Source organism: Taeniopygia guttata, chromosome 8, assembly GCF_048771995.1.
Source record: "Taeniopygia guttata chromosome 8, bTaeGut7.mat, whole genome shotgun sequence".
Lineage (NCBI taxonomy): Eukaryota > Metazoa > Chordata > Aves > Passeriformes > Estrildidae > Taeniopygia > Taeniopygia guttata.
The window spans coordinates 9,266,100-9,289,888 of NC_133033.1; the positions used below are offsets into that span (position 1 = coordinate 9,266,100).

General features: G+C 42.2%; 2 protein-coding genes across 4 annotated transcripts; one reads left to right on the plus strand and one right to left on the minus strand.

Annotated features, from left to right (window-relative positions):
• Positions 1-3,145: 3,145 nt before the first annotated feature.
• On the plus strand, positions 3,146-10,308 carry PRDX1 (peroxiredoxin 1). 2 transcript variants are annotated; one of them, XM_012575248.4, is made up of 6 exons: positions 3,146-3,296; positions 6,024-6,140; positions 6,959-7,112; positions 7,371-7,493; positions 8,277-8,407; positions 9,926-10,308. In XM_012575248.4, exons 2-6 carry the CDS (start codon positions 6,035-6,037, stop codon positions 10,009-10,011), a joined length of 600 nt encoding a protein of 199 aa, XP_012430702.1. In that variant the 5' UTR covers positions 3,146-3,296; positions 6,024-6,034; the 3' UTR covers positions 10,012-10,308.
• A 7,477-nt stretch (positions 10,309-17,785) lies between these two features.
• On the minus strand, positions 17,786-23,560 carry MMACHC (metabolism of cobalamin associated C). Of its 2 annotated transcripts, none has more exons than XM_041717753.2 (4): positions 23,462-23,560; positions 20,952-21,146; positions 20,428-20,580; positions 17,786-19,877 (listed from the first exon to the last, which is right to left on the minus strand). In XM_041717753.2, exons 1-4 carry the CDS (start codon positions 23,531-23,533, stop codon positions 19,569-19,571), a joined length of 729 nt encoding a protein of 242 aa, XP_041573687.2. In that variant the 5' UTR covers positions 23,534-23,560; the 3' UTR covers positions 17,786-19,568. The 2 variants fall into 2 exon arrangements, with proteins under 2 accessions (XP_041573687.2, XP_030134719.2); XM_030278859.3 differs by having other exon boundaries at positions 17,786-19,880.
• Between the last annotated feature and the right edge of the window lie 229 nt (positions 23,561-23,789).

Below are 23,789 nucleotides of genomic sequence, written 5' to 3' on the forward strand. Positions count from 1 at the left end.
AATCTTAAACACAACTAAAAACAGATAATCACTTTTGACTTTTACTCCAAAAAGGGATTCCATCTTTATAAGCAATGTATAAACGTTCAGAACTTAGAGTAAGATTAGATCAAAAATAAGGCAATTGATACCTCCGGTGAGCCTCTTGAAGAGCCTCTTACTTATTTCCAGAAAGAAGAATCTGCAGCAGATTTAGTCTTTGCTGTTCTGACTTGAACTGCTCAGGAGGCTTAAAGGCACAAAGGTCAGTAAATCTCTTGGGCACGCATGTGACCAGATTTTCCTGCTGCACAGCCTGCTTTGACAAAATAAGGGAAAGTGGAAGAAAAGTGCAAGGACAAGACAATTATAAGTAACAGGAAGCAGGAAATTAAAGAATAAAGGGGGAGGAATCACTGCTGATTTTGATTTATTTTTATGAAGACCCTGGCAAACACATCCATTTGAAAATCCACAATCTTCAAGCAAAAGAAGATGCTTGAATTATGTAAATCTCACATATGAAAACTTTAACAAACCTTAGCCTCCAGCAATGTAATAGGGGAGTAAAAGAGAAAAGGTAAGAAAGACTAAAACATTTTGTAATCAAAAGGCAGTGGTTATCCAAACATACAGTAATAGCCTGCTAATTGAAAAAAAAATTTCAGAGAAGAGGTAATTTTGACCTAGAAATAGGTTGAAAACGTGATTCAAGCAAGGAAATCTACTTGTATTGTATATTTAATGGCATGCAGTTGTTTTCATTAAAATTATTGTGCACCAGCTGTTTCTGCATAAATGCCCTATGGAACTTGTTAGTTGCTGACTTGTTAGCTGACTTTCTGCACACATTAAATTAAGTTGTCCCCACATGGCCAGGACTTGACTCTGACTGTGCCTCTGGTAGTACCATGTGTACATAGGAGGTTTGGTCTATTCAGGACTCAGTGGGCTTTTGGCACATGCAGTGATGAACTCCACAGGGCATGTGTGAGGGTGTCCCAATGTGCTGGCTTTTGAGGGCATGCAGGGACTACCTCTGCTGGGTGCCCCAGGGGCATGCCTAGTGTTGCCAAATCCATTAATATTCCAGCTAAGTTTATCTTATTCTGGAAATCTTTGATACTCTTACACAAAACCATTCTCAAATGCATGGAAACCCAAACGTGTGGTAACGTTTTGAAACAGGTCCAGTTTCTCTGCCTTTCTTTTTACACACAGCAGGGCATTTGTTTTTCACATCAGGGGCCCATTCCCAACCAAGATACATGGTAGGTACTGTGATCAAAATGATGGATGTGAAAGCTAGTTTGGCTCCTAGTTTGGGTAGTTTCAGTGCTCTGGCACTGCAGGGCCCGCCAGCTCCTCTTTGTTGATAGATGAAGTAGTTATTGTGTCCCTGTCTGAGTGTCTGGGTGCAGAGAGGGCTGCACTGGGCTCTGATGCTCCATGCTGATCCTGTCTGGCAGCTATTTTATCAGTACAGCACAGCACAGTTACACTGCTGTGTGGAGCGAACTCCATCCTTCCAGCACCTGCGGGGGTAGACATGCCCTTGCTTTCCTGGAAAACATGATTGTTTTAATCTAAATAGCATCCTACATCTAAAGGTTGAGAAAGGCTACAGAAACCCAGGTGCTCACTGAACAAGGAGTGGCCCTGACAATTTATTATTCCAAAACCTCCAAAAACTGACGTCTGGAAAGACAAGTTCAGAAATTAATCAAAAGTAATGAGGCCACAGACATCTGAATGGAAAGGCAATGCTTACAGCACAAACCTGGAACAACCTGCAGACCATACTGGGTATATTGTGCATCTGAAATTATGAGAAATCAGCATAACAAGCATTAAAGGAGTCAGAAACCATGGGAAAGTCATTATTACTTTGCCCATTGGTAAACATGCCAGCGTTGCAGTGGCACTACATTGTTCTGGAGGTTTTAATTAGAACTGCCTGACCTTTCAGGGGTTAATCTGTTCACATGTTCATTGGCCTGAGGCGATGGGGAAGTACATACATATCTCAATATATAGACCTCAATTCTCACGACAGTGCTGATGTTAAGAAAGTAAACTTCTTCCTGTAAAAGATTAAGCATGCTATAGCAATAGAAGTAGATAAATTAGTTGCATGGAAGTGAGTGCCGATTTTTTCCTGAGTACCTATATGCACGTTATTTGCTTTCAGTATTCATTAAGGATTAATTTCATCTGGTCCCAAAATGAATAATCTCCGGGTGAACCACCACAATGGTATAGTTACCCAGCAACACTACACAGTGATCTTGATTATAAACCTTTAAAGTTTGTTAATCCTTTGTGGTTTTCTCCTCATCAATATTTATAATCAAGTTTAAAAAAATATAAGAAACACAACTGTAAACTGCAAAACAGATGAGTAAAAATCAGTTGGTGAGCACATTTATCACTTTTGACAGAAGCAAGCATTTTTGTCTTTGATATGGCTTGATGGCTTTAGGTATTTATTATTTAATAAAATAAATTCACATTTAAATTCAAAATTTGGCCCTTAAAAAGTACCACACTCCTTGTTCACTTTTGGATTCAAAGACAGCGCTTATGTGAAATCACTGATGTTAAACCTCACTCAGAGCAGCTTCACTACAGAATGATGCAAAACTCCCTGAAGTATCTTCCAAGAGTTTCCATCCTACCACTGAAGCTCAACGATTAGACTTTAAACTTAGTTTTCATCTTTCTTTTGCTGACTTGCATGGCTGAGATCGGTGTTGCCATTGATGGAGAAGAATCAGTGAAAACCTTGGGACGAGTATCAGGGAGAGGGGGCAGTGGGTAGTGCAGAGCGAGAGGATGGAGATTTGACACCGCACCTCTGTAACACAGCGAACACACATTGCTCTGCTCGTGAGAGGTTTCGTTTTACTTCTGTCAATGGCCAACACTTAATTCACATGAATGACATGCCAGTCATCCTTACTCTCTCTCAAAGTCATGCGTGCCCTCTGAGGACTTCAAATAATCATAGCTAGGTCAATTAAGGCACTAAAAATGCCATCGCTTCTTGCACCAAGCCCATCAATCGTTTATAACCGCGGCATTGGATATTCGCACGGCACTTCCCGGGACTCTCTCCAGGGAACGATCCGCGCTCGCCCTCACCCCGGCGGCCCCGGATCTGCCAAGTCATGCTGCCCTGGCAGGCGCGGCCGCGCTCCCTCCCCGCCGCGTCCGCTCGCGAGATCGCGCCGCTATAAAGGGGGCGGCGCGGCGGGGCTGCGGCAGTGCGGGCCGGGCTGAGTGACTGCTGGTTTCGGATCGGCTGTGCGCTCCGAGTGAGTGTGCGGGGCCCTGGGGGTTGCTGCGGGCGTTACACAGTGTTTTGGGTTATTTTTAATTTTCATTTTAATTTTATGTGGTTTTTGTTACTGTTTTGGGTGGGTTTTTTGTTCGCTTTCCCCTCCCCCTCTGCTCAGATGCGTGGGGCGAGCCCTTTCTCCCCGCGTCCCGATCCCGAAGGATCGCTGCCGTCTGAACCGCCGTGTTCAGTTTCCCCTGGTGTTGGTTTGGGCTTTTTTTGGCGGGGAGAGCGAGCAGATAAGTCCTTCCCACGCTCCGGCCTTTATCAGCGCTGCGCGGGGCGGAGCCGCGGGGAAGGAGCGCGCAGGGCGCCTGCAGGGAGCCGAGCGGCCCCTTCCCCGGTAAGCGAGGCGGCATCTCGCTCCTGAGCCTTAAAAAACCCCAAAGCCGAGCGCTGGATGCGGCTCGGGGGCGTGCAGGGGGCGGGTTCCCCGGTCCCGGAGCGGCGGGCTGGGCGGGGAAGGCTCGGAGGCCCCTCGGAGCCCCTGGGGCACCACGCGTGCCGCGGTCCGTGCGCGGTGCCCGCGGTTCGTGTCGCACCCCGAGCGCGGCTGCGGTGGCCTGACCGCGTTTGTGTGACAGTCTGAAGGTGGCAGAGAGAGAGGCTGATGGCGCGGTTTGAAACGGCCTTTCGCTTTTGTTCAAGGCACCCTAAAGGTATGAAATCGCTCGCTCAAGAGAGCAGGCCTGGCTCATTATAATTGCAGTTTGAAGATAATTGAGGCCGTCTGCGGCTATGAGCAACAAAGATGCTCTGGCCGGATTCGAGTGTGTGTATTTGATTTAAGGTGCTCATTCTGCTTTCCTCCAGAATGAACGGAAGTAACAATGATTCTGTGGTCGCTCCTCTGCGGGTTAGGAAATGCTGTGGCTAAAAATCCGAGCAGAACACGCGCGGACCCCACACGGAATAGCAGAAGGGTTGGCAGATCACAGCCGGTGCTCTGAGGAAAGCACATGGTTCTCTTGAAGCGTGAGGCAACCAAAGTCTCCTGCAAATATTAAAAGATTTTAATGGAACCAGAGAAAGGGGCAATAACTTGTAGTTTAGAAAGGGGAAGTATCAAAGAGCGGTCTGACCTTGAATACCTAGTGGAATACTCCAGAGGATTGCTGATTGAATAAATATAGAAGGACTGGCATAGTACTGAGCAAAAAAGGATGACCTTGAGCTTGGATAACAGAAAATAATGTAATTCAGTGATAAAAATGTGGGGTCGTGCACTTCAGGCTGAGCAGCTCTTGCTTGTAAGATAAAACTTGCTAGTTGGAGGCATCTCAAATAAATACTATGCAGCTGCTGTTCTTCTGTCCCTCGTGCAGAACTTTACTTTGAGAGCCACAGCTGCATTTGTGTGTACAGGATTCTTGATGTCCTCCTGCCAGGCTACTTCACTGCATCCTACAAATGATCTCTAGTCCTGGCCACCATATTCTCTCCCAGTCTGCTGCAGTTAAAGACTAAAAACCCTCGGATGAACATGGGGATAAGGAGCTTTGTTTTACAGTTAGAAATGCTGAGTGTGTGGGCACTTCTCAAAACGAAAATAAAGAGGTGGATTATTACTGTCAGGGTGTGCAAAAGAAACCTCCAAAAGGAAACCATTTCTAAAAAGGCTAGATGTGGGTTCAAAGCTTAATGTTTGACTTGTGGGCTAGTTCTCCAGGAAAAAAAGTGTCTGGCAAGGGGGAAGGAGCCAAGAAATGAGGTGCTCTCAACTTTTTTTAGAACGGACTTGGTGCCTTGCAGGCACAACTTGGAACAATCCTTGGCTCTTGGCTTTCCTTAGCAACATGAGAGTCATGCTAACCTTTGAGGTGTTTTTCATCTCCGAGGCAGCCAGTGCTGCAGTGTGTAGATTGAAGTGAAATAGCTTCTAAGAATATTATGTGATCTGCAGAAATTATGTTTGTAGAGTTGCCTATATGAAAGATTATGCTCTGGAAGTCTAAAGAGTTGTACTACACTCCCAGACTGAGCAAAAATACTGCACGGGATGTATTGCAGATGACAAGCTTTTGGGGGAGACAGCCAGAAGTAGCATTCTCTTATCCTTGTGTACCCTTTTTTTCTTTTTCAATAGAAATAAAGGGGAAACAACCTGGCTGTCCTGATTTAGACTCGGTGAAATTGTACTTAACATAGAATGTGATTTCCATGTGTGCCACGAGTTTTTCTGGTTGCAAATAAAAAAGGATTTAATTGTTCAAAAGGTTGAAGTGTAGCTATGCAGAGCAATGTTCCCTGGAGATTAACAGACATTATTTTCTTTCAGAATCGACAGGAAGCTCAAGTTTGAGGTCTTAAATTCCCTTGTAAAATTGAACAAAGTTCTTCTCCTTGAAAATTCTGGAAAACATACTTCCTACTCTTCCACCATGTGGAATGGTATGGTTTTCTGAGTACTAGTAAAGCTCTAGGCTAGGAGTTTCCCAGACTCCGAGCTATTACTGGTTAGATAACCACTACTGTATCTTTAGGACACCATGAGCCATACATTTTGAAGTGCTGGCAGTCTCTATAGTGGTTCAACTACCCAGGTGACAAAACTCATTTAACCCCTAAGCCTTGTTTCAAGACTGAGTGCTCATAAACTGTCTTTGGTGTTTAATCCAGATTGATAAGATGCTTTGAATAAATCCTTACTTCCAGCTGCAAATGTACTGCCATCTAAACTGTATTGGTTTTGACTCCTGTCTAGGTTAAATCAAGATGTCTTCAGGAAAGGCTTTCATTGGCAAACCAGCTCCTGACTTTACTGCCACGGCTGTAATGCCAGATGGACAGTTCAAAGACATCAAGCTCTCTGACTACAGAGGTAATTTCCTGTGCTTCTCTAATTACACAGATGGTCTGTCCATAGGAAGGACTGGAGGGTATCTGAAGGTGCACCTTGGTTCGGCTTTGAAATGCTAGTGACCATTTGGCAGTGGACTGAAGATCAGAACTTGTGCAGTGGTGGCTGCAGTATGCTTAGAAGGCTGTCAGCAACCTGACTGAATGTCCCAGCTGTCATAACTGTTAACAGTGAGCATAAAACTCCTCTGAACTGTTACCTTGCATCAGGCTCATTGCCCTGTATCATACTGAGACTGGTGTAACATTTCCAGACTGTGGAACTGCAACATCTTCTGTCTCATCTTTGTCAATAGAAAGTAAATTCTTTAATCTAAGTCCCGTTCTCTAGAATGCTGGCAATATGTTTGCTTTGCCAAAAAAAGCTTTACTAAAAACCAAGGGAAAGCCTGAAGTAATCAAGTACTCATGTTGATGGCTTTAGAAATACATTTCTAATGATGCTGCAGGCTACATGAGTTTAATGAGTCGGTATAGACTACTCACCTACTCTGTAAAATGTCTCCTTGTCTGGTAGCCTTTCAGATCTGTGGCATTTCTCTGTTCAGGGTCAGCCATGGGGTCTTCTGGTATAGCATACCCAGAGCTGTACTTGGGGCAGGCCTGTGGGAGTAGACCTAAGAGACAAGGATTCCCTGTTAAATTTGACAGTCTGGTTTTGTGGAATTCAGTCGGGTGGGGTTTTAAGGTGGTTGTTCAGGTTTCTTCCTGTGTTTTGGTGGGGTTTGTTTGCTTTTTCTTAAAAAACAAACAGATTAACTGCTTGTACTGCTTTTCTAGGAAAATATGTTGTGTTCTTCTTCTACCCTCTGGACTTCACTTTTGTCTGTCCAACTGAAATCATTGCCTACAGTGACAGAGCTGATGAATTCAAGAAAATCAACTGTGAAGTAATTGGAGCTTCTGTTGACTCTCACTTCTGTCACCTTGCCTGGTAAGAATCAGCCTTTTAACCCATCAGACTGTTCTGCCTGGCCTCAGTTCTTGCAGGAACTGAGTCCTGAGCATATTCAAAGGCACTTGGTAAGTATTGGTAGTGCCAGGTGCTGCTGAACAGAGCTGAGCATAATTGCCATCAGTTCTGTTGCTACATGGCAGATTTAGTATGATATTGCAGAAAGGATCAGCTTCTGTTGTATTTTGAGCCCTCATTCTGATCTGCCCATGTTTTTAATGTGTAAACTTCTTTTAGGATCAACACTCCTAAGAAACAGGGAGGTTTGGGCACTATGAAAATCCCCCTGATTTCTGACACAAAACGTGCCATTGCCAAAGACTACGGAGTGCTGAAGGAGGATGAAGGTATTGCATACAGGTAATGTGCCAGAGGTGAAGGAGCTGATAAAGTAACATCGCAATGCGTGGACATGAGAGATGAACGCAGCTTGTGTTCACTTGAACACCTGCAGGCAGCTAAAGCTGTTGGCTGTTCTAGGTGTGAGCTCCTGCAGGCTGTCAGACGCTCCTACAAGGGGAGATGGTCCCTGGTTCTCTGTGGTGCTTAGGCTTTCAGTACTTTTAAGATAAATTCTGCTTCCCTTTGCCTGCTGCGTAGTGCAGGAGTCTCATGCACATGAGCTGCAAACAGTGGTAATGAAAGACATATGTAGTCTTGAACATGATTGCAGGTATTTAGTCTAGTGATCAAAGTGCAGATTAATTAAACCCCAAGTCTTTAGTCTGCTGTCCATAAAAGTTGCCAAGGGAGCTGAATTTCTGGTAACTCTTAACCTGATGTTGGAGGACTGATGAGCTGTTGCTTGTCTTTTTGAGAACAGTGTGTAGTGAGGTTTTTTAAATGTAAGAATGTCTCTCCTTGCACTTGTTTTCTCCTTGGATTTCTCTTCCTTAAGTAGTATCTTCCTGTGTCAGTGCTTTGACTTCCCTCCTGTCCCTCCAGTTCCTGCTGGGGTTCCAGCTGCTACTGTTCCAGTGCTGTGCATGCACCAATGTGTTAGTTTCTAGGAAAAGGTCACAGTAAATGGCATAAATGGTGCCATAATCAAATAGTGAACCTGAGGTTTTGAAACTCAAGTCAGTCTAATCAGCCTTTCAAAAGCTATACTTAACTTCAAGGCTAGTTTTTGTTTGTTTTTAGGGGTCTGTTCATAATTGATGAGAAGGGGATCTTGAGGCAGATTACAATCAATGATCTTCCTGTTGGCCGTTCTGTTGATGAAACCCTCAGACTTGTCCAGGCCTTCCAGTTTACAGATAAACATGGAGAAGGTAAGAGAGCTTTTCAATCTAATGTTTTCTCTGAAGAGCAGTATTAACTAGGCAGGTTACTGAAAGGTACTAAGTACATGTATCAGTCTGTGCACAGCAGGTAATTGTGACTGTTGAAATGCAGCTGGTTCTGTAAATCTGCTTGTTGAAGGACACCATAATGCTTTATCCTATTCCAGTTATTTATTCCTTGAGTACTTGCTCATGTTGAGATTTCATTTAAATCAATTTGGTGATGGATGTCTTGTCCATCTTTCAATTAGACACAGAAAATACTTGAGACAGAAATTCAGAACATTAGTAACTTAGCCTGCAAGAGTAAGCTTGATTTAGATTCTGCTCTCAGATTTGGTAGGTTGAGACCATCAGTACTAATGTAGTGTTTTATGTAGTCTGTTAGACTAACTACTAAAATTCCTGAAAGTCTGCTGATCTTTCTGTCAGTATATAGTGAGGGTAAAATGGATGAGTCTTTGTCCCCATAGTTCAGAAGGAATAAGGTGTTTGATACTGCCAGCTTTTCTGCTGGTGTGAAAGGAAAAAAAAAAGGCACTGCAGGTAAAAAATTAGAAATAAGATACAGAAACTCAAAATTGTTATGCAGGTGTTAATAGTCTTCGGTTGTCATTAACTAATGACATGTGTTGCTGCTGGTCATACTTACTGTGCTCCAGAAGTGGTAAATCAGTGGCAGGTTTTATTAAAATAAACTGCTTTTGTGACTGTGGCATATAAACATATGTGAGGAGACATCCCAAACATTTGATGATGGAGAGGTGACGGTGTCATGCAAATGAAGCCTTTTGGGGTTTACTCTACCTTTGATTAATCAAAACCTGGCAAAAGGTTTTCCTTTAGAACTTTAGGACTGCAGTCACATTTAAATCAGGACAGACCAGAGTAAGATGTGTAGCAACACTCAGAAGCTGAGCATTCTGTGGCTAAAATTGCCAGTCCTGAATGGAGCTAGCATCCAGCATTCCGTGGCAGTAAAGAAGGAACACTGTTCAGAAAATGCTGCTCAAGGACCTGCTGGAAGTTTGAGACCTCTGCATCATGGTGGCTTTTTGATAGCCATGTAGGGGAACCAGTGACAGTTGAACACTCTTTCCCTTGCCCCATTCAGCTGGAGGGCTGGACTAGGGTGGATTAAAGATAAGGGGAATACACATAGTCTGGATCCAAGGAGATAAGCGTAGTGTGGTGTTAGAGCCTTTCTGACCTGGGTGCTGGAGTTGGTGTTACCTTTGCTATCAAACTTCCCAGAGGCTTTTAAGTGGGGCTAGGAGAAGTGCTTGTGTGAAGGACCCACTGTTGCCTGGGCAGACACCTGGTCTGGGTGTTACTGCCCAGTGAACAAATAGAAACAAGCAAAACAGAGCATCATGTGACAATGAATGCACGGTCTGTATGTTGCAAAGATCTGTACATGTTCTGAGTTGCTACTTTGCTTTAATGTTGTGTAAAACATGTTCTGCAGGAGCAGCTGGTAAGACTTAAACATTCTTATCATTTCAGTGTGCCCAGCTGGCTGGAAGCCTGGGAGTGACACAATCAAGCCTGATGTTCAGAAAAGTAAAGAGTATTTCGCCAAGCAGAAATAAACATTCAGCCTGAGTGGAAGCTAGTAATGCCTTACATAAAGAGCAAGTATCAGTTACTGAACTTTGATTAAGTCATTGCATCTGAGTCAAGGGATCATGTTGTAGTTATTAACAGTAACTTTTTTACTTGAAGGAAAGTTTGTCCTGTTGACAGTACCTTCATAGCAAATCCTAACGATCAGTATCTGTTCATCAAGCCCTGTTGACCTTAGTGACAATGCAGTGTCTGTGGTTAGCCATGTGTTACATAGAGCAGTGGTATCCTTTTGTAACTCTATTAAACTTGTGAAAATAGCACGCTGTCTACTGTTCTTGTATGTAGTCATCAGGAGACCTGGGAACAGTGCAGGCTGCACTCTGGAAGCTTTCTGTAGACATATCTTGAGTCCTAAAGGCCTTTTACTACAGCTCCTTTAGAATGGAGAGAAAAAGACTTGGTTTGCATGTTGAAGTCATAATGTACTCCTCACACTCTTCATGACTTGGCTGCTAGATGGAGGATCAGGCTGTCAGGCTTAAACTCTGGGCACTGTGGTATTGCGTGGAGCATGTGACTGACAAAGATGGGGCATCTCCTCATGCACTATGTCAGCATAGTCATTCTGGCATCTACTTTAGCCAAAACTGACTGTTCATGTTATTCCTGGGAATCCAACATTGAGTTTGATTGCTGTCTCTGTGGGAGTGGAATACTGGGCTTTCTGGAAAGGAAACTTCCTTGGATATAAAACATTCATCCACAGTTTTTCCCACTACATGTCACGGGGGTGATAATGTGCCAGTTATCCATTGGCTTGTAGTCATATGAGTCAGATCAAAAGGGTGGCATTATAAAATCTGGTGCTCAGGTGTGCTCAGCCTTGTCTTTAATCTTTGTATTTTAAGTGGTTATATAAAACTCAGAGCACATGACTGGCCTTAAGTTACACCAAAGCTGTGACTGCTGTGTAGCTTCACAGTTCAGTGTGGCTTGGGATAGGGCTAAACTTCAAAGCTGAGGACTTGGGTGTGAGCTCTTGCCTAACAAGGTAAGGGAGTTACAGCCCTGTGATCTTCATGTACCTGTGAAGATTAAATTCTTACTGGACCTTGTAACCATCTTCAGCTCAAGTTGTAAACAAGTTCTGTCCTGCTTAAAGTCAGCAACACCAAAGATGAGGCCCAGGGCTACTTGTGTCACTCAAAAGTGAAAGTTGTATGCCTTGAGTAGTAAATATGTTTTGTACAGCTCCAAAAAAGGATGTGGCAGAAGCCTTGGTACCAAATACTTCAATATCTGCTGAAGTAGCTAATCCCCATGAACATATGTGAAAGTAATGTTTAGCTGGATCACTTCTGCTTAATTTTTAAAAAATCCAAAGTCTCAAGATAACAAATGAGGCCAGCTTCCCAGGAAGACATTGATAAGTAACAGGGGCATTTATATGGTTTAAAGTAAAATTAATGTAAATGAGCTTGGCTGAGTAAGAAGTTACCCAACTTTCTTTTCTAGCAAGTGAAAATGAGTAAAGTTTGGGCTAAGCTAATGGAAAACTTACTTTAGTTGTTACATTAGGCTTGAAATGTAAAATTGATGACAGCAGTTACTTGGAGGGCACTGTGTCTCCAAGTGTGACATACACATAGTTTTTTTAATTCTTCCTGGTAATAATTGTACCACTTCCCTGGGCAGCTTGTTTCAATGCCCAACCACCCTTCCAGTGAAGAAACTTTTGCTAGTATCTAATCCAAACCTATCCTGGTGCAAATTGAGACCATTTCCTCTTGTCTCATTGCCCATTAGCTGGGAGAAGAGACTGAACCCACCTCACTACAACCCCCTTTTAGGTAGTTGTACAGAGTGATTTTGTAGCTACTTGGTCACCTACCCCTGGACCTAGAGGATAGAGGAGTTCTCTCATTGTCTGTTCCTGAACTCTCTCCCAAAAGGGATCTTTATGTGCCCATCCCAGGGCCTGGGAGGAAGGTGAGGGTCTGAGGGTGGTTCCAACCGCAGCAGCTGCTGTGTCCTGCTGTGGCCGCTGTCAGGAGGAGGGGTCAGAGCTGCCCCGCAGCACATCTGGGCATAGCAGTGTCCTGTAGAAACCCTTTGTGCTCATTTCTTCACCCCACTCCTCTGCTGTGAGGAGTTCCCTTTACATGCTATAATTTCCTGTGTATCCTGCCCACCTTGAGCTCCCCCACACTGGGAGGCTACACACTGTACCTGCTTAAGCATCACAGTCACAGGTGAGTGCTGATACTGTGGAAACTGCAAACAGCCAAGAAACAAAATCCCTGTGGATTAGGAACTGTACTACATGTGTGCATCAAAGGATTGAGAGTGGGAATCAATGCAATTAAACATCTTTTTTTATTCTTCAGCCACACTAGTCATTCCCAGGAAGGTTTGCTATGCTGTCATTTTAATGCTTACATAATTTACATTTCCAAGAAAATAACACACAAAAAAATGGGTAACAGAACTTCTTCAAACCAAGAAGAGTCTAACTTTTATTTATTTGTTTCAAGTCTGTATTGATTCAGATGTAGCTTGGAATCTCCAGTAAGTGTTCTGGGGCTTCACCCCACTCCTTGCATCATGACATCTTTAACTGGTGTAACTTTCATGGTATTCAAATAACGGTAATTTAGTAACTATGAATTCTTCCATGGATCAAGAAACACATTTTGTATTTTCATTACAATTACGAACTGCTATTGCTTTCACAATCAACAGGTGCTGTATTTCCCAGTGAGGTAAAAACCTCACTCAAGCAGTTCTTGAATGTGACAGGATGGGTAGTCATCTAGTGGGATTTTCCCTGAAGATGTAAATCAGAAAGGACAGATGTTATATTTGCTATTTTTTAATGTGTGAGTGACTGCACATCTATTTTCCTAGTTTGAGTGCTTATTATGAATATAACCTTTATTCATTTATTTCTTTAGAATAGTCAGGTGAAGGGAAACTGAAATATATTTTACTGTGTCTCTATCCTAGATCTCTTAATTTGTTTCTGATTGCTGTGATTCCTGGGGATTTATGTAGCCATTCCTCAGCTGGACAGGGGAGAGAAAATAGAGTGGAAGGTTCATGGGTCGAGGTAAGGACAGGGAGAGATCACTCACCAGTTACTGTGTCAGGAAAAACACGCTTGGGAAATTGGCTTAATTTTATTACCAATCAAATCAGAGTAGGATAATGAGAAATAATGAGGCTGCAGGGGAATCTGTGCTCTGGAGCACCTCCTCCCCCTCGTCACTGACCTTGTGTGTGCACAGCTGTTTCTCTCACATTCTCACTCCTCTCTGCAGTTGCAGGTTGTTGCACAATCCTCCCCCCATTCTTAGCTCTGTTATCCCACAGATGGCTGGTGGTGGCTTCCTTGGAAGCTTCAAGGAACTTCTCACAGAAGCCACCCCTGTCACCCCCCCACTACCAAACTCTGCCACACAAACCCAATACACACACATTGTGCTCTCTCATATCTAGAATAAAAAAAAATTATTCCCTCATGTTTGTGACAGATATTTGTAATTAAATTTTCAGATAATAGTGTGTGTGTAGGAGCAACTTGATTTTTTTAAATGTATAATACAAAGCTGTGCATCAGACATAAATTCTATATATCTTGGCATATATAGGATGTGATGCTCAATACTCAACATACAGAATTTAACCTTTACTCGATTTTGTACAACTTCTGAGTTAGTAATTTCAAAATTTAAAAATGCGTATTTATATTTAGATGCTTGGAAGAAAGAAATTGCCGCTTAGTATTTAAAGAATTATCACTTTGTTACAAAGCGAACTTCTCGATAGTTTTGAAAAACAATATAGAAAGTTACTACAGTTTAAAAGTACTATATTCTTTTTCAAACTAATGTTTTATCTAAAGAAATTTCTCTAAAGAATTTTCTTAACAAGTATTCCACCTTTTTATCAGGCCTTTGTTGAATATGTAATTGGATTGTTCAGCAAATCAATAAAGTTCAAAGAACAAAAGCAAGCATTTTATATTTCACAGGTATTGCAAAATGATGCCCTTTGGTTAGGAAAGTCTGTTTGCAAAAGCTCCATGAAAGCAGCTTTTAGTAATGTTACACATCAAAATAATAGTTATGTAAAGATTATATTAAAATACCCAGGTTTATTGCATTAATATCTGAAATTTTCAGTGGATCTGGTGTTCAGTATTGTATTACGTGACAGTCTGCAAATGTGTATTCTGATGTATACTGCTAGACAGATAGAAGACTTAAACCAGAAATGTCTTGGCTCTAATTTGCAAAGGGTGAAATGAGGGAAGTGCAGAGTAGTGGAATGCAGCATATTTGGACAATTAATTTAGAAAGTGTTAGAGCTGTTACTGTCTCCTTTTTTTAAAATACAGTTTAATGCTACATACAAAAAGAACACTGAACAAGGAAATCAAAGAAATTGTTTTTGCTCATGAATATAGTACCTCTATTTTTAATCCTTGGAAATAAAAACCAGGAGTTTGCCTTTAACGTAGAGTCAAAGAACTCTGCATTACCAACGGCCCTGTGCTGCACACCCCTGGGTGGCTGCAGGAGAACAGGCTGTGAGTTGTTTGCAGTGCTCCTGAACAGGAGCTGAGCCTGTGGGAAGCAGTTCTCACCACACCTAGTGATGAAAGGTTTGGACTTCAATGTGAAATTTGGCTCTTTCACCTGAAACTTGAATCACTGTACATACTATGGGGACACGTGTCTGAATTTAGAATGTTTCTGTGCAAGAAACCGTTTGAGCACAGATATGTGACTAAATATATGTGATGTCATTAAGGTTGCACTGTCCTCTGACACCAAGTCCAGTAGGTTTATGTTCCATATTCCACAGCAACAGATTTTTGAAGTATCAGCACTGATGAATGAAACCGTATCTTTTGTCTAGGAAGGAAAAAAGTCTTCAATCTACACTTGATAAAACATCATAGCCTGAAACTGATTATTTCATCAAATTCATCTTTCACAATAATAAGGCATTTTTTTACGTTTTGGAAGACTAAAGCAACAGTGAATGATTCAAGACTAGTCTGAACAATACTGGTAAAAAGGTTATGACATGAAATTAAAGCCTAAGACTAATTCCTTTAAAAGGAAGAAGGTTTATACATTCACAGAAAAAGCAATGATTCTGCATAAATTTAGGAAACACAGAAAAATCCCTCCACTCCTGTGATCCACTTAAAGGAATTTTCCCGTCCCATGGTTTGTTCTACATGAGGAAAAAAATCCCCAAGCACCTTAGTATAAATGTGTCTGATCTTCAGAACTCTTCAAGGTCTTTGGGGGAAAAGAAAACATGCAGTTATTAAAAGTAAAATTGCTTTCTCACTGAGTTATGTACATACATAAACTAAGATAACATGAGAATTACAGATGTAATATCGTGAATGTTAGTAGCCTTTTCAAATATTTGTATGCATATATTATCACATTTTGCAGATCTTAGTATATTACTGAAGAAATTTTAATCATTCCACTACATTTTCTTCCTGTTTATTATGACAAAATATTAAATTCTTTCAACTTTCCCACCATATTTCGTAAGGAATGTGAACATCTTTTTCAATCACAGAGGGAAAAGAAAGCTCATTTATGTTCCTTGGTGCTCTGTTTCCTCCTTGAAAACCTAGAAGGGAAGTGCTCTGTTCTGTTTTCTGAAGGAAACGTGATGGATGATCTGTCACAGGATACATGACAGCACAGGAAGCCAGTGTAACAGCACAAACCCTCTCATGAATACATTTGTCTATTTTGGTAATGAATCTGTGAAAGTTCAGCTTGCAGAGGTGCAGCTGTTTCTCTGCTGCAGTGAGCAGCAAAACCACTACCCTCAGAGGAAGTTTTGAACTGCTGCTGCTGCTGAAGTCAGTATTCAAAGCTAATTTATTAAATGCATTTTTTGCATGAGGCCTAACAAAGAGTGCTGATAACCACACTGGCACTGACCAGTAGCTGCCACTATCTTGTTTTCTGAAATACATCAGTCTTAACTCAGGGGGGTTTTGATTTAATTTCAATTCAAGTCAATGTGCGTTCTCAGAAATATAACCCATGTCAAATAGTAGCTACACCAACAATAATTTTCGTCACAAATGAATAAGACCATTAATATTATACTGAATGAGCAAAATTATGCTACTGATCCAGAGGAGGGCAATCTAGCCCTAAAAAAAAAACCCAAACAAAAACATAGCAAAAAACTCAACCCAAACCAGACTTTAAAAGCCTAATCCAAACAACAAACCAGAAGAGATCCCTGCTCTCCTAAGGATGGCTATTTTTTGTCTGACACACCAGCACTGATTTATACAGCAAAACATCTTTCATTTTCCATAGTTCAGAGGAAAACAGCCTTTTACAAGCCACCCTTTTTATGGGACAAAGAAACAAGTCAGTATCAGGAATTAAGGTTGCCACACTCTTCTTCATACCACAAAGAAACTTTAGTGCTTATTATTGTTATCACAGAAATGAAATTGATTCAAACTGATACCAAAAACCACCAACAGTATTTTCGAGGGGGTTCTTCTGAGCAAGAACTCCGATGGCTGCTGGTCACAAGGTTAGACTGTGCTTTGTATTTAACTGGTATTGTCTGTCAAATCTTTAATTGTTATAAAAGTCTCAGTTATTTTTAGGTTAATGAAGTAAAAATAGGGAAAACATAAGGATAAATTGTAAATGCATAAAACTATTACAAACTTGTTAATTCTCCATAAACTATTTTATTAGCTTGAAATGTACTGAATATCTTGTTGCTGAAACTGAATTTAAATTCAAGTTGCTTTTAATTTCTTTTATTTTTCCTGTTCAGCTCTTGAATACCCACTCTACTGGTTATACTGAGGAAAAGAGTCTTTAATGTTTTAAAATTAGGATTTGGAGAAAAGCTTGTCTAAAAATGTAAAATATGACACTTGAACTAGTAAATCTATCCAAGTATTTGCAATTACTTGTTTGACATTTGCAAGGGCTGAAACTGAGAATGCCTTCACAACGCCTCAGGATCCAAGGCTGATCCGTTCCTCACCATGTCTGGTCTTGTCCCAAGAGATGAGGTAAGTCAAACAGGTTCTCAAACTTCAATTTTATAAGACAAAGGCCATTATACTCCAACCAGAAGTCTACTCACTGTGTATCTCACTGTGCAGCTGTGGATGTCAGTGAGCTGGCTGAGAGAAAGAAAGTAATGCCCAGTTCAAGTCACTCCAAAATCACTGAGGAATGGATATTGCTAAATATTTGCACTCTGTTCTGCCTGACACAACTGTATTCCCAGAAGCACAAGGAACACAGATCTGTGACTGTTCACTTTAAGGTTTTAACCAGTAAAAATTCCAGTACTTACAGGTCTTACTTTAATGCTGCTGAGAGAAAGTCCATCAGTTATGTCTCACTGGACATCGAGAACTTTTGTTACTGTTTAGAACAGAGGAAGAAATGAGAAGTGCACTGTCATGGTGCTTGCTGTTAATGCTCTTGCTGAAATGACCTGGGAAAGCTAAACCTTTATTGGACTTACTCACAATGTGATGCAGGTTTTATATGTTATATCCCAGTGGGCCTGTGATAATAGTTTACCAACTTCTGCTAAGATAACAATTCTTTTCCTTAGTTTTCAGATACTGGACTCTGTGTGTCTTAGGTAGCTCAATCTTTTCAGGATAATAAAACACCATGATTGATTCTTGCTTGAACATCTTGAGTTCTCCACAAGTTAAGAACTGCATTGTTTAAATAAAAATACTCAGGACTGAGGTTTACTTAGAGCTTTGTATATTTAGTAACCAAAATACCATTTGAAGAGAAATAAATTACAGAAATTGAAATGCAGTGACCATGGTAATCTGTTTAATAAATTAAGACAAAATATTAAATATTTTTAAGAAATCAATACCAAAAAATCAAAATAATTTACTTTAAAATGTAATATAAAAAGATAGATTTGATTTAAATCTATATTTATCCCTCTAAGAGATCAGTATTTTGTCTTTGTTACTAGTATGAGCCATTACCTCAAGCCCCTGTTAAATTACAGTTCGGTTTAAAAGTTCTGAAACATCAAATTTGAACCAGAAGTATTTCTGTAACGAACTGATTTTAAACAAATTTCATTCTTTCATTAAATTAAACATCACAATACCTCTATCACATTCTAAGTCAGGTGTCTGCCTTAGTCAGAAATGAACAAAGCATGGAAAGCAACAAAGACTTTTTTGTAACAGTAAATGCAGTGAACAAACCCAGTGATCACACACTCACCACTCTGTTTACAGGGAAGCAAACTTGTTATCCTGAATTTGGATTACAATGAGTTAGTGTACAGACTATCAAGCAGTGAACAACGGTGAGGGCAACCATTGTGGTGGGGTCTTCAAAAGCTTTGAAGAATCCCAACATAAAAAGAAAGGGCTCAGTTCTGCAAAGTGAGTATTTCTTCATCATGTTGATACCATCAAAGGGAAAGTCGTGTCTGTCCATCTGCAGCATTGCACTGCAGTCTAGTAAAACAACTCCCACAAAATATTATATTACTTTAACGAGATTTGAGCCTCAAATTGCTCAAAGATAAATTAATTCCTGATTTCCAGGTGCATTGCAATATCTGAACAAATGTAACAGGACAGTCATGTAAAAAATGTTTCTGTCTGAACATGTTTTATGCAGCAATACAAGTAACATGAATGCCATTAATGTTTCCCTTTCTTCTGTGCTTGTTTGCCTGTGCATATGACAAGGCCTCGTGCCATGGCTTTTACGTGTGTGCAGGTTTACAATCCTTGCCACACAGAAAGCACACCAGGAAACTGGCAGTACCTGTGGGGGTGTGCTGTGTGCTGGCACTGAAAAATACTTTTAACAAAAATGTGGCCTACCTGAAAAAAAAAAGGCCACTGCCTATTTCAGTCAGTTATCTTAACGTGAGTAAAACCTCCAATCATATGGACATTACTCAGCATCTTTCCAAATATTCCAGTCAGCTTTATGAATGGACAAATGCTTAAATGTGACCTAGGCAAGACTGTGAAGACTGGACATCTGTTCCCTAGGGAAAGTCATAATACAGCATAATAAAATGTTGGCTACATCTAAAAAAGTACCTGCCCCAAGTTTAGCCAAAATCCAACTAAGTAGTACAATGGCTGAATTTTTTTTTTACACATACAAAGAACAAAAACAGAACATTCGGAAAGAAAATGATTGAGAACAAAAGTGATTTCTCTAATGCCCAGCACCGATTTTGAAGCTGCCAGGATTTCTAAACTACTCCCAACCAAAGGCTAATGGCATTTTACTGGACTCCCCGAAGGACACCCCAGATCAGCAGCAGCACAGAGCAGACGGCTCCCAGCTCCCCCAGACCGCGGAGCAGTGCCCCTCTCTCTGGGAAGCTTTGATTGCAATGTCTGCATTGAGGCTGCTCGGATTTGCCACGTCTGTACCAACATAACCATCCTCCTCCTGTTCCTCCTCCTTCTCCTTCTCCGCCGGTGCTCATGAGTTACCCTTTGCTGCCCTCTGCCCTCCACCGCGCCGGTTTCTCAGTGAAATGTGATTCTCTGGGCTTCCTGTGAGAGCCCCAGCAGCCGGAATCTCTCGGCTGGAGGAGTGGCAAAATAGGCTTTTTGCTCCTCCGAGTACCTTTCCTTCACTTCAATGATGTCCCTGTAGCGCCAGTCCTGCCAGTGGAAATTGAACTGCTCCAGCAGCTCAATCCTTTTCTTCTCCGTGCTCACACAGTCAACAGGGGCAGGCTGTTCCAGGAACGGCACCTGAATGTCAGGGAAGAGCAGGAGACCCCGGATAGCAAACCAGCCGCCGTACTTGGGATGGATACAAACGCCAAAGATCTTCTGGAAGAAAAAAAAAATATCTAGGCTGCCTCACTTTGTGTCTAATCAAGGCTAGAGTCCAAAACATCAGATGCTGCTCACTCTCTCAACCTTCTCTTGGAGAGCTGCACAGAGCTGAAGGGAAAACTTTCCTGAATGTGTGTGGCTCGAAGCACTGCATTTCTCTCCCATTTTCCTGTGCCCACACACACCTCCTTGGAATGTGGGGAGAGGTTCCTTTCTGAAAATCTATTACAGAAATTAACCACAGAGCATTTCCCCCCCACTCTATAATGCTGTAAGCAACAGGTTTTCCTTTAGACTGCCATTTATCCTTCTGCCTAAGTAGGTTTAACAGATTAAGATATTTCTCTTCATGCACATCTCCCTGCTACCTTGAAGAGTCTTGGAAGCTTCCAATTCCCACATGAAACCCTTCATGAACCTGAATGTCCTCTGGACTTCGTAGTTTCCTGCAAGAGGAACTAGTGACTAGTGAGCAAAAAATCATTGTACAGTTCAATGGTTGCAGTTCAGTGGTTCTTCCCAGACTGTGTTTCTGCCTCACCTTTTTCCCCCAAGGATCGAGCTTCACATCCTTCCTTTGGTAGTAATATGCAGCTCCAGCAACGTGGGCAGCTGTCTGTGCCAGGAACTTGGGCTTTCGGCTCGGCAGCATCTCGTAGTCAAACATGACATCCACCCTCTGGTCAGGGAATTTCTGGGAAAATTTGAAAACATCAGCCCAGGCTCGTGGAAAAAGTTTGCCACTCCAGAACTGCTGGATGGCAGCAAATCAGGCACATGTGAAGCCTGCAGACTCCCACACCCTGCTGCTGAATTCTGTCTCTATTGGCAGGTTTGAGGCTGTGGGCGTTCAGCCTGTGCCTGCAGAGCTCCCTCACTGCATGGTGTCATCCAGAGGCAGAACATGCAAGTAAAGCAGCCAAACCCTGCTGATGCTCCCTCCTTCATGAATAATGCTTCACCCTTCCAGAGAGCAGAGCAGGAGCCTGCAGGGCTTTGTCTGCCACTCAACCCACCTGGTGATGTGACACAGCACTACATGGAATTGGTGTTTCGGCTTCTTACCTCCTTCACACGTAGCAAATGATGGGAAACACACTGATCCACAGGATCCCTGATTATTTTTAATCGTTCTTTTTTCACAAAAGGCTTAAGGGCCTTGTCGAACATGGACGGCGTGCTGAGGACCACGAAGGCCAGTGTGTCATCTGGGTAGGGGAGGTGGAAGCCTGGCTGCAGAACAGCATTGTACCACCCAACCTTGGCAAAGAAACACAAATTTCCATTAGAACACAGACACCACTCTAGTGCACATGCAGGAATGTAAAAATGTGGAAATAACTGTAGCCCCCTTCATCTGCAACCCAGATGGGCAACCTGCCCAGGGCCTTCCTTTCAAACCAAGTTGTTTTGCACACCAGGATTCACAGTTTGGGAAAGCTGTGCTGTGAGCTGTGAGATAAGAATCACACACAGCCTTCAGCTCCAGTCTGCCCTTTATCCAGCTCTGCTCAGAAACCTAGAGGGAAGTATGAGCAATCAGTCTTGCCAATGCAAATCAGATTGTTTCGTTCAGATAAAGCTTTTACAGGCTTGGATTTTTTTTTTTTTTTTTCTCTTATCTTGGGCCAGAAAGAAACTGGTGCTTCTGTTTTGTGTGACAAGTCGCATGTTTTACTTCTGCAGAAAACACTTGTATGGAATGAAGGATGTGAAGCTCTTGGCAGTGCTAAACCCCCCCCTAAACATTTGTTACTAGTAGCACGTGGATTATGATACAACCACATTTGGATATTTGCTTCCAGGGCCGGACATGTTATAATACAGTCCAGAAATGAGAGATCAAGGCAGGGCAGCAGGAAGCATGACCAGGAGGACCGGGCTCAGACCTGCAACTGCCAAGTGCAGGAGGACATGCCCCAAACCCCCTGCACCCCACTCCTCATGCCCTGCACAGTTACATCAGTCTTTTTATAGGTTATGACAACTCCCTGTCTCCCAGGGTGCCACAAGGCCAGGTCTAACAGCCAGAGAGATGCTGAGTAATGGAACAGTAGGTTTGAAAATTAAATGTACTGGTTATTCTAAATAATCAGTGAAATATTTTTGATAGCGACTCTGCAGCTGGCAGAGGCAGCCAGACTGCCCATGAGGAAACACAGAACAAAAACCAGATAACATGATAACCTGATAACATGATAAAATTTCTTAACAATAACGTTTATAGAACACTTAAATACTTAAAAATAAAGGATTTGAAAACAAACACCCTTTGTATCATTATACAAAGAAATTACAGACTATAAAACTGATCACTAAACAATGAAATCAATCTCAGAAAACTCAAAATAAATTCCTTTACAACTCTTATATACTGATAAACTTATAATAAAACAGAAAATACTAAAACAAAACCAAGGATCCAATAAATTGTGTCTCCTTAAATCAATGTTCATTATTACTTTGTGAACTCTTTAAGTCAAAACCTTCTCATCCTTAAAGAAAAAAAAAAAAACTAAACTTTGCTAGCTAAATAAACTTGACCTTTGAAAAACTTAAAATAATTTTTGAATCAAACAGTACTTAAACTCAATGATCTGGGCTGTCCTTCGGGGAGTCCAGTAAAATGCCATTAGCCTTTGGTTGGGAGTAGTTTAGAAACCCTGGCAACTTCAAAATCGGTGCTGGGCATTAGAGAAATCACTTTTGTTCTCAATCATTTTCTTTCCGAATGTTCTGTTTTTGTTCTTTGTAGGTGTAAAAAAAAATTCAGCCATTGTACTACTTAGTTGGATTTTGGCTAAACTTGGGGCAGGTACTTTTTTAGATGTAGCCAACATTTTATTATGCTGTATTATGACTTTCCCTAGGGAACAGATATAACAATCTTAGTAAAGAATCCCTAAATTATATTAACTTTACGAAATCAATATATATTAAATTAATAATATATAAATTAATTATCAATTAAACCTTTATAAACTTAACTTCTTCAGGGCCCAAACCTAAAATAAACTTAAAGTGATATACTCTAATATATAGTGATATACTCTAAACTATAAAGTTTACATTCTTATATGAACCGCTAAGTTAAATCAGTTTTGTGGCTCTGAAGGTGAGATGTTGAGGAATTAGAGAGATGTGACTCTAAGCTTTGCTGGTTTCCCAGTGAACACCGGTCAGTGCAGCCTGTTTCAGAATGAAATCCGGAGAGCGCTAGGCTAAAATCTTTCCCTTCTGACAGCCACACTCTTTTCATCTGGGTTCTGCCCCGAACTCTGCTGATGTGTTTTAGGCATTGAATCTTCCAAATTCTAGAGGCTCTTCTCTCATTGCCTTGTACTTTTCATGCAAACAACACCTCGACCCGCGCTCCCGGGTGGCTGCGAATAGACCCTCGCCCGCCGCGGCGGCTCCGCGGGGATGTGCCCGGCCCCGCTCGTACGAGCGGGGCCGGGCACATCCCCGCGGAGCCGCCGCGGCGGGCGAGGGTGGATGCGCATCCCCGGTACCCGCTCCCCTCCGCCTCCCCGTGCAGTGACGTCATTCCAGTGACATCACAGTGACGTCATTACCTTGAAGGCGTGCGCCTCGAGGCCGAGCGGGCTCAGCGCGCTGCGGAGCTGCTCCGCCACGCGCCGCTCCATGGCGGCGGCGGCGGCGGCGGCGCGCGGGGCACTACGGGAATTGTAGTTCCCGCCTCCCCCCCAATCCTCGCGTCTCCTAGGAGACGGCGCGGCGCGCAAAGGACTGCGGGAGTTGTAGTGCGCGGTTCCCTTCCACTCCGCGCGGGCTGTCCCGGAGGGGACTCCATGTCCCAGCATGCTCAGGGAGCGCGGCCTTGTGCACGTCCCTGAGGCACCGCCAACAGTTCCTAAAACACTTTGTTTTTGCCATGGTGCC

Coding starts and splice junctions, on each gene's coding strand:
- MMACHC (XM_030278859.3), bottom strand. CDS start 23,533: ATGGAGCGGCGCGTGGCGGAGCAGCTCCGCAGCGCGCTGAGCCCGCTC. Junction 21,147..23,461: donor TCGAGGCGCACGCCTTCAAG/GTAATGACGTCA, acceptor TTCTTTGCCAAG/GTTGGGTGGTACAATGCTGT. Junction 19,881..20,427: donor TCGATCCTTGGGGGAAAAAG/GTGAGGCAGAAA, acceptor TTTTTCTTCCAG/AAGATCTTTGGCGTTTGTAT.
- PRDX1 (XM_012575248.4), top strand. CDS start 6,035: ATGTCTTCAGGAAAGGCTTTCATTGGCAAACCAGCTCCTGACTTTACT. Junction 6,141..6,958: donor CAAGCTCTCTGACTACAGAG/GTAATTTCCTGT, acceptor CTGCTTTTCTAG/GAAAATATGTTGTGTTCTTC. Junction 7,494..8,276: donor GATGAAGGTATTGCATACAG/GTAATGTGCCAG, acceptor GTTTGTTTTTAG/GGGTCTGTTCATAATTGATG.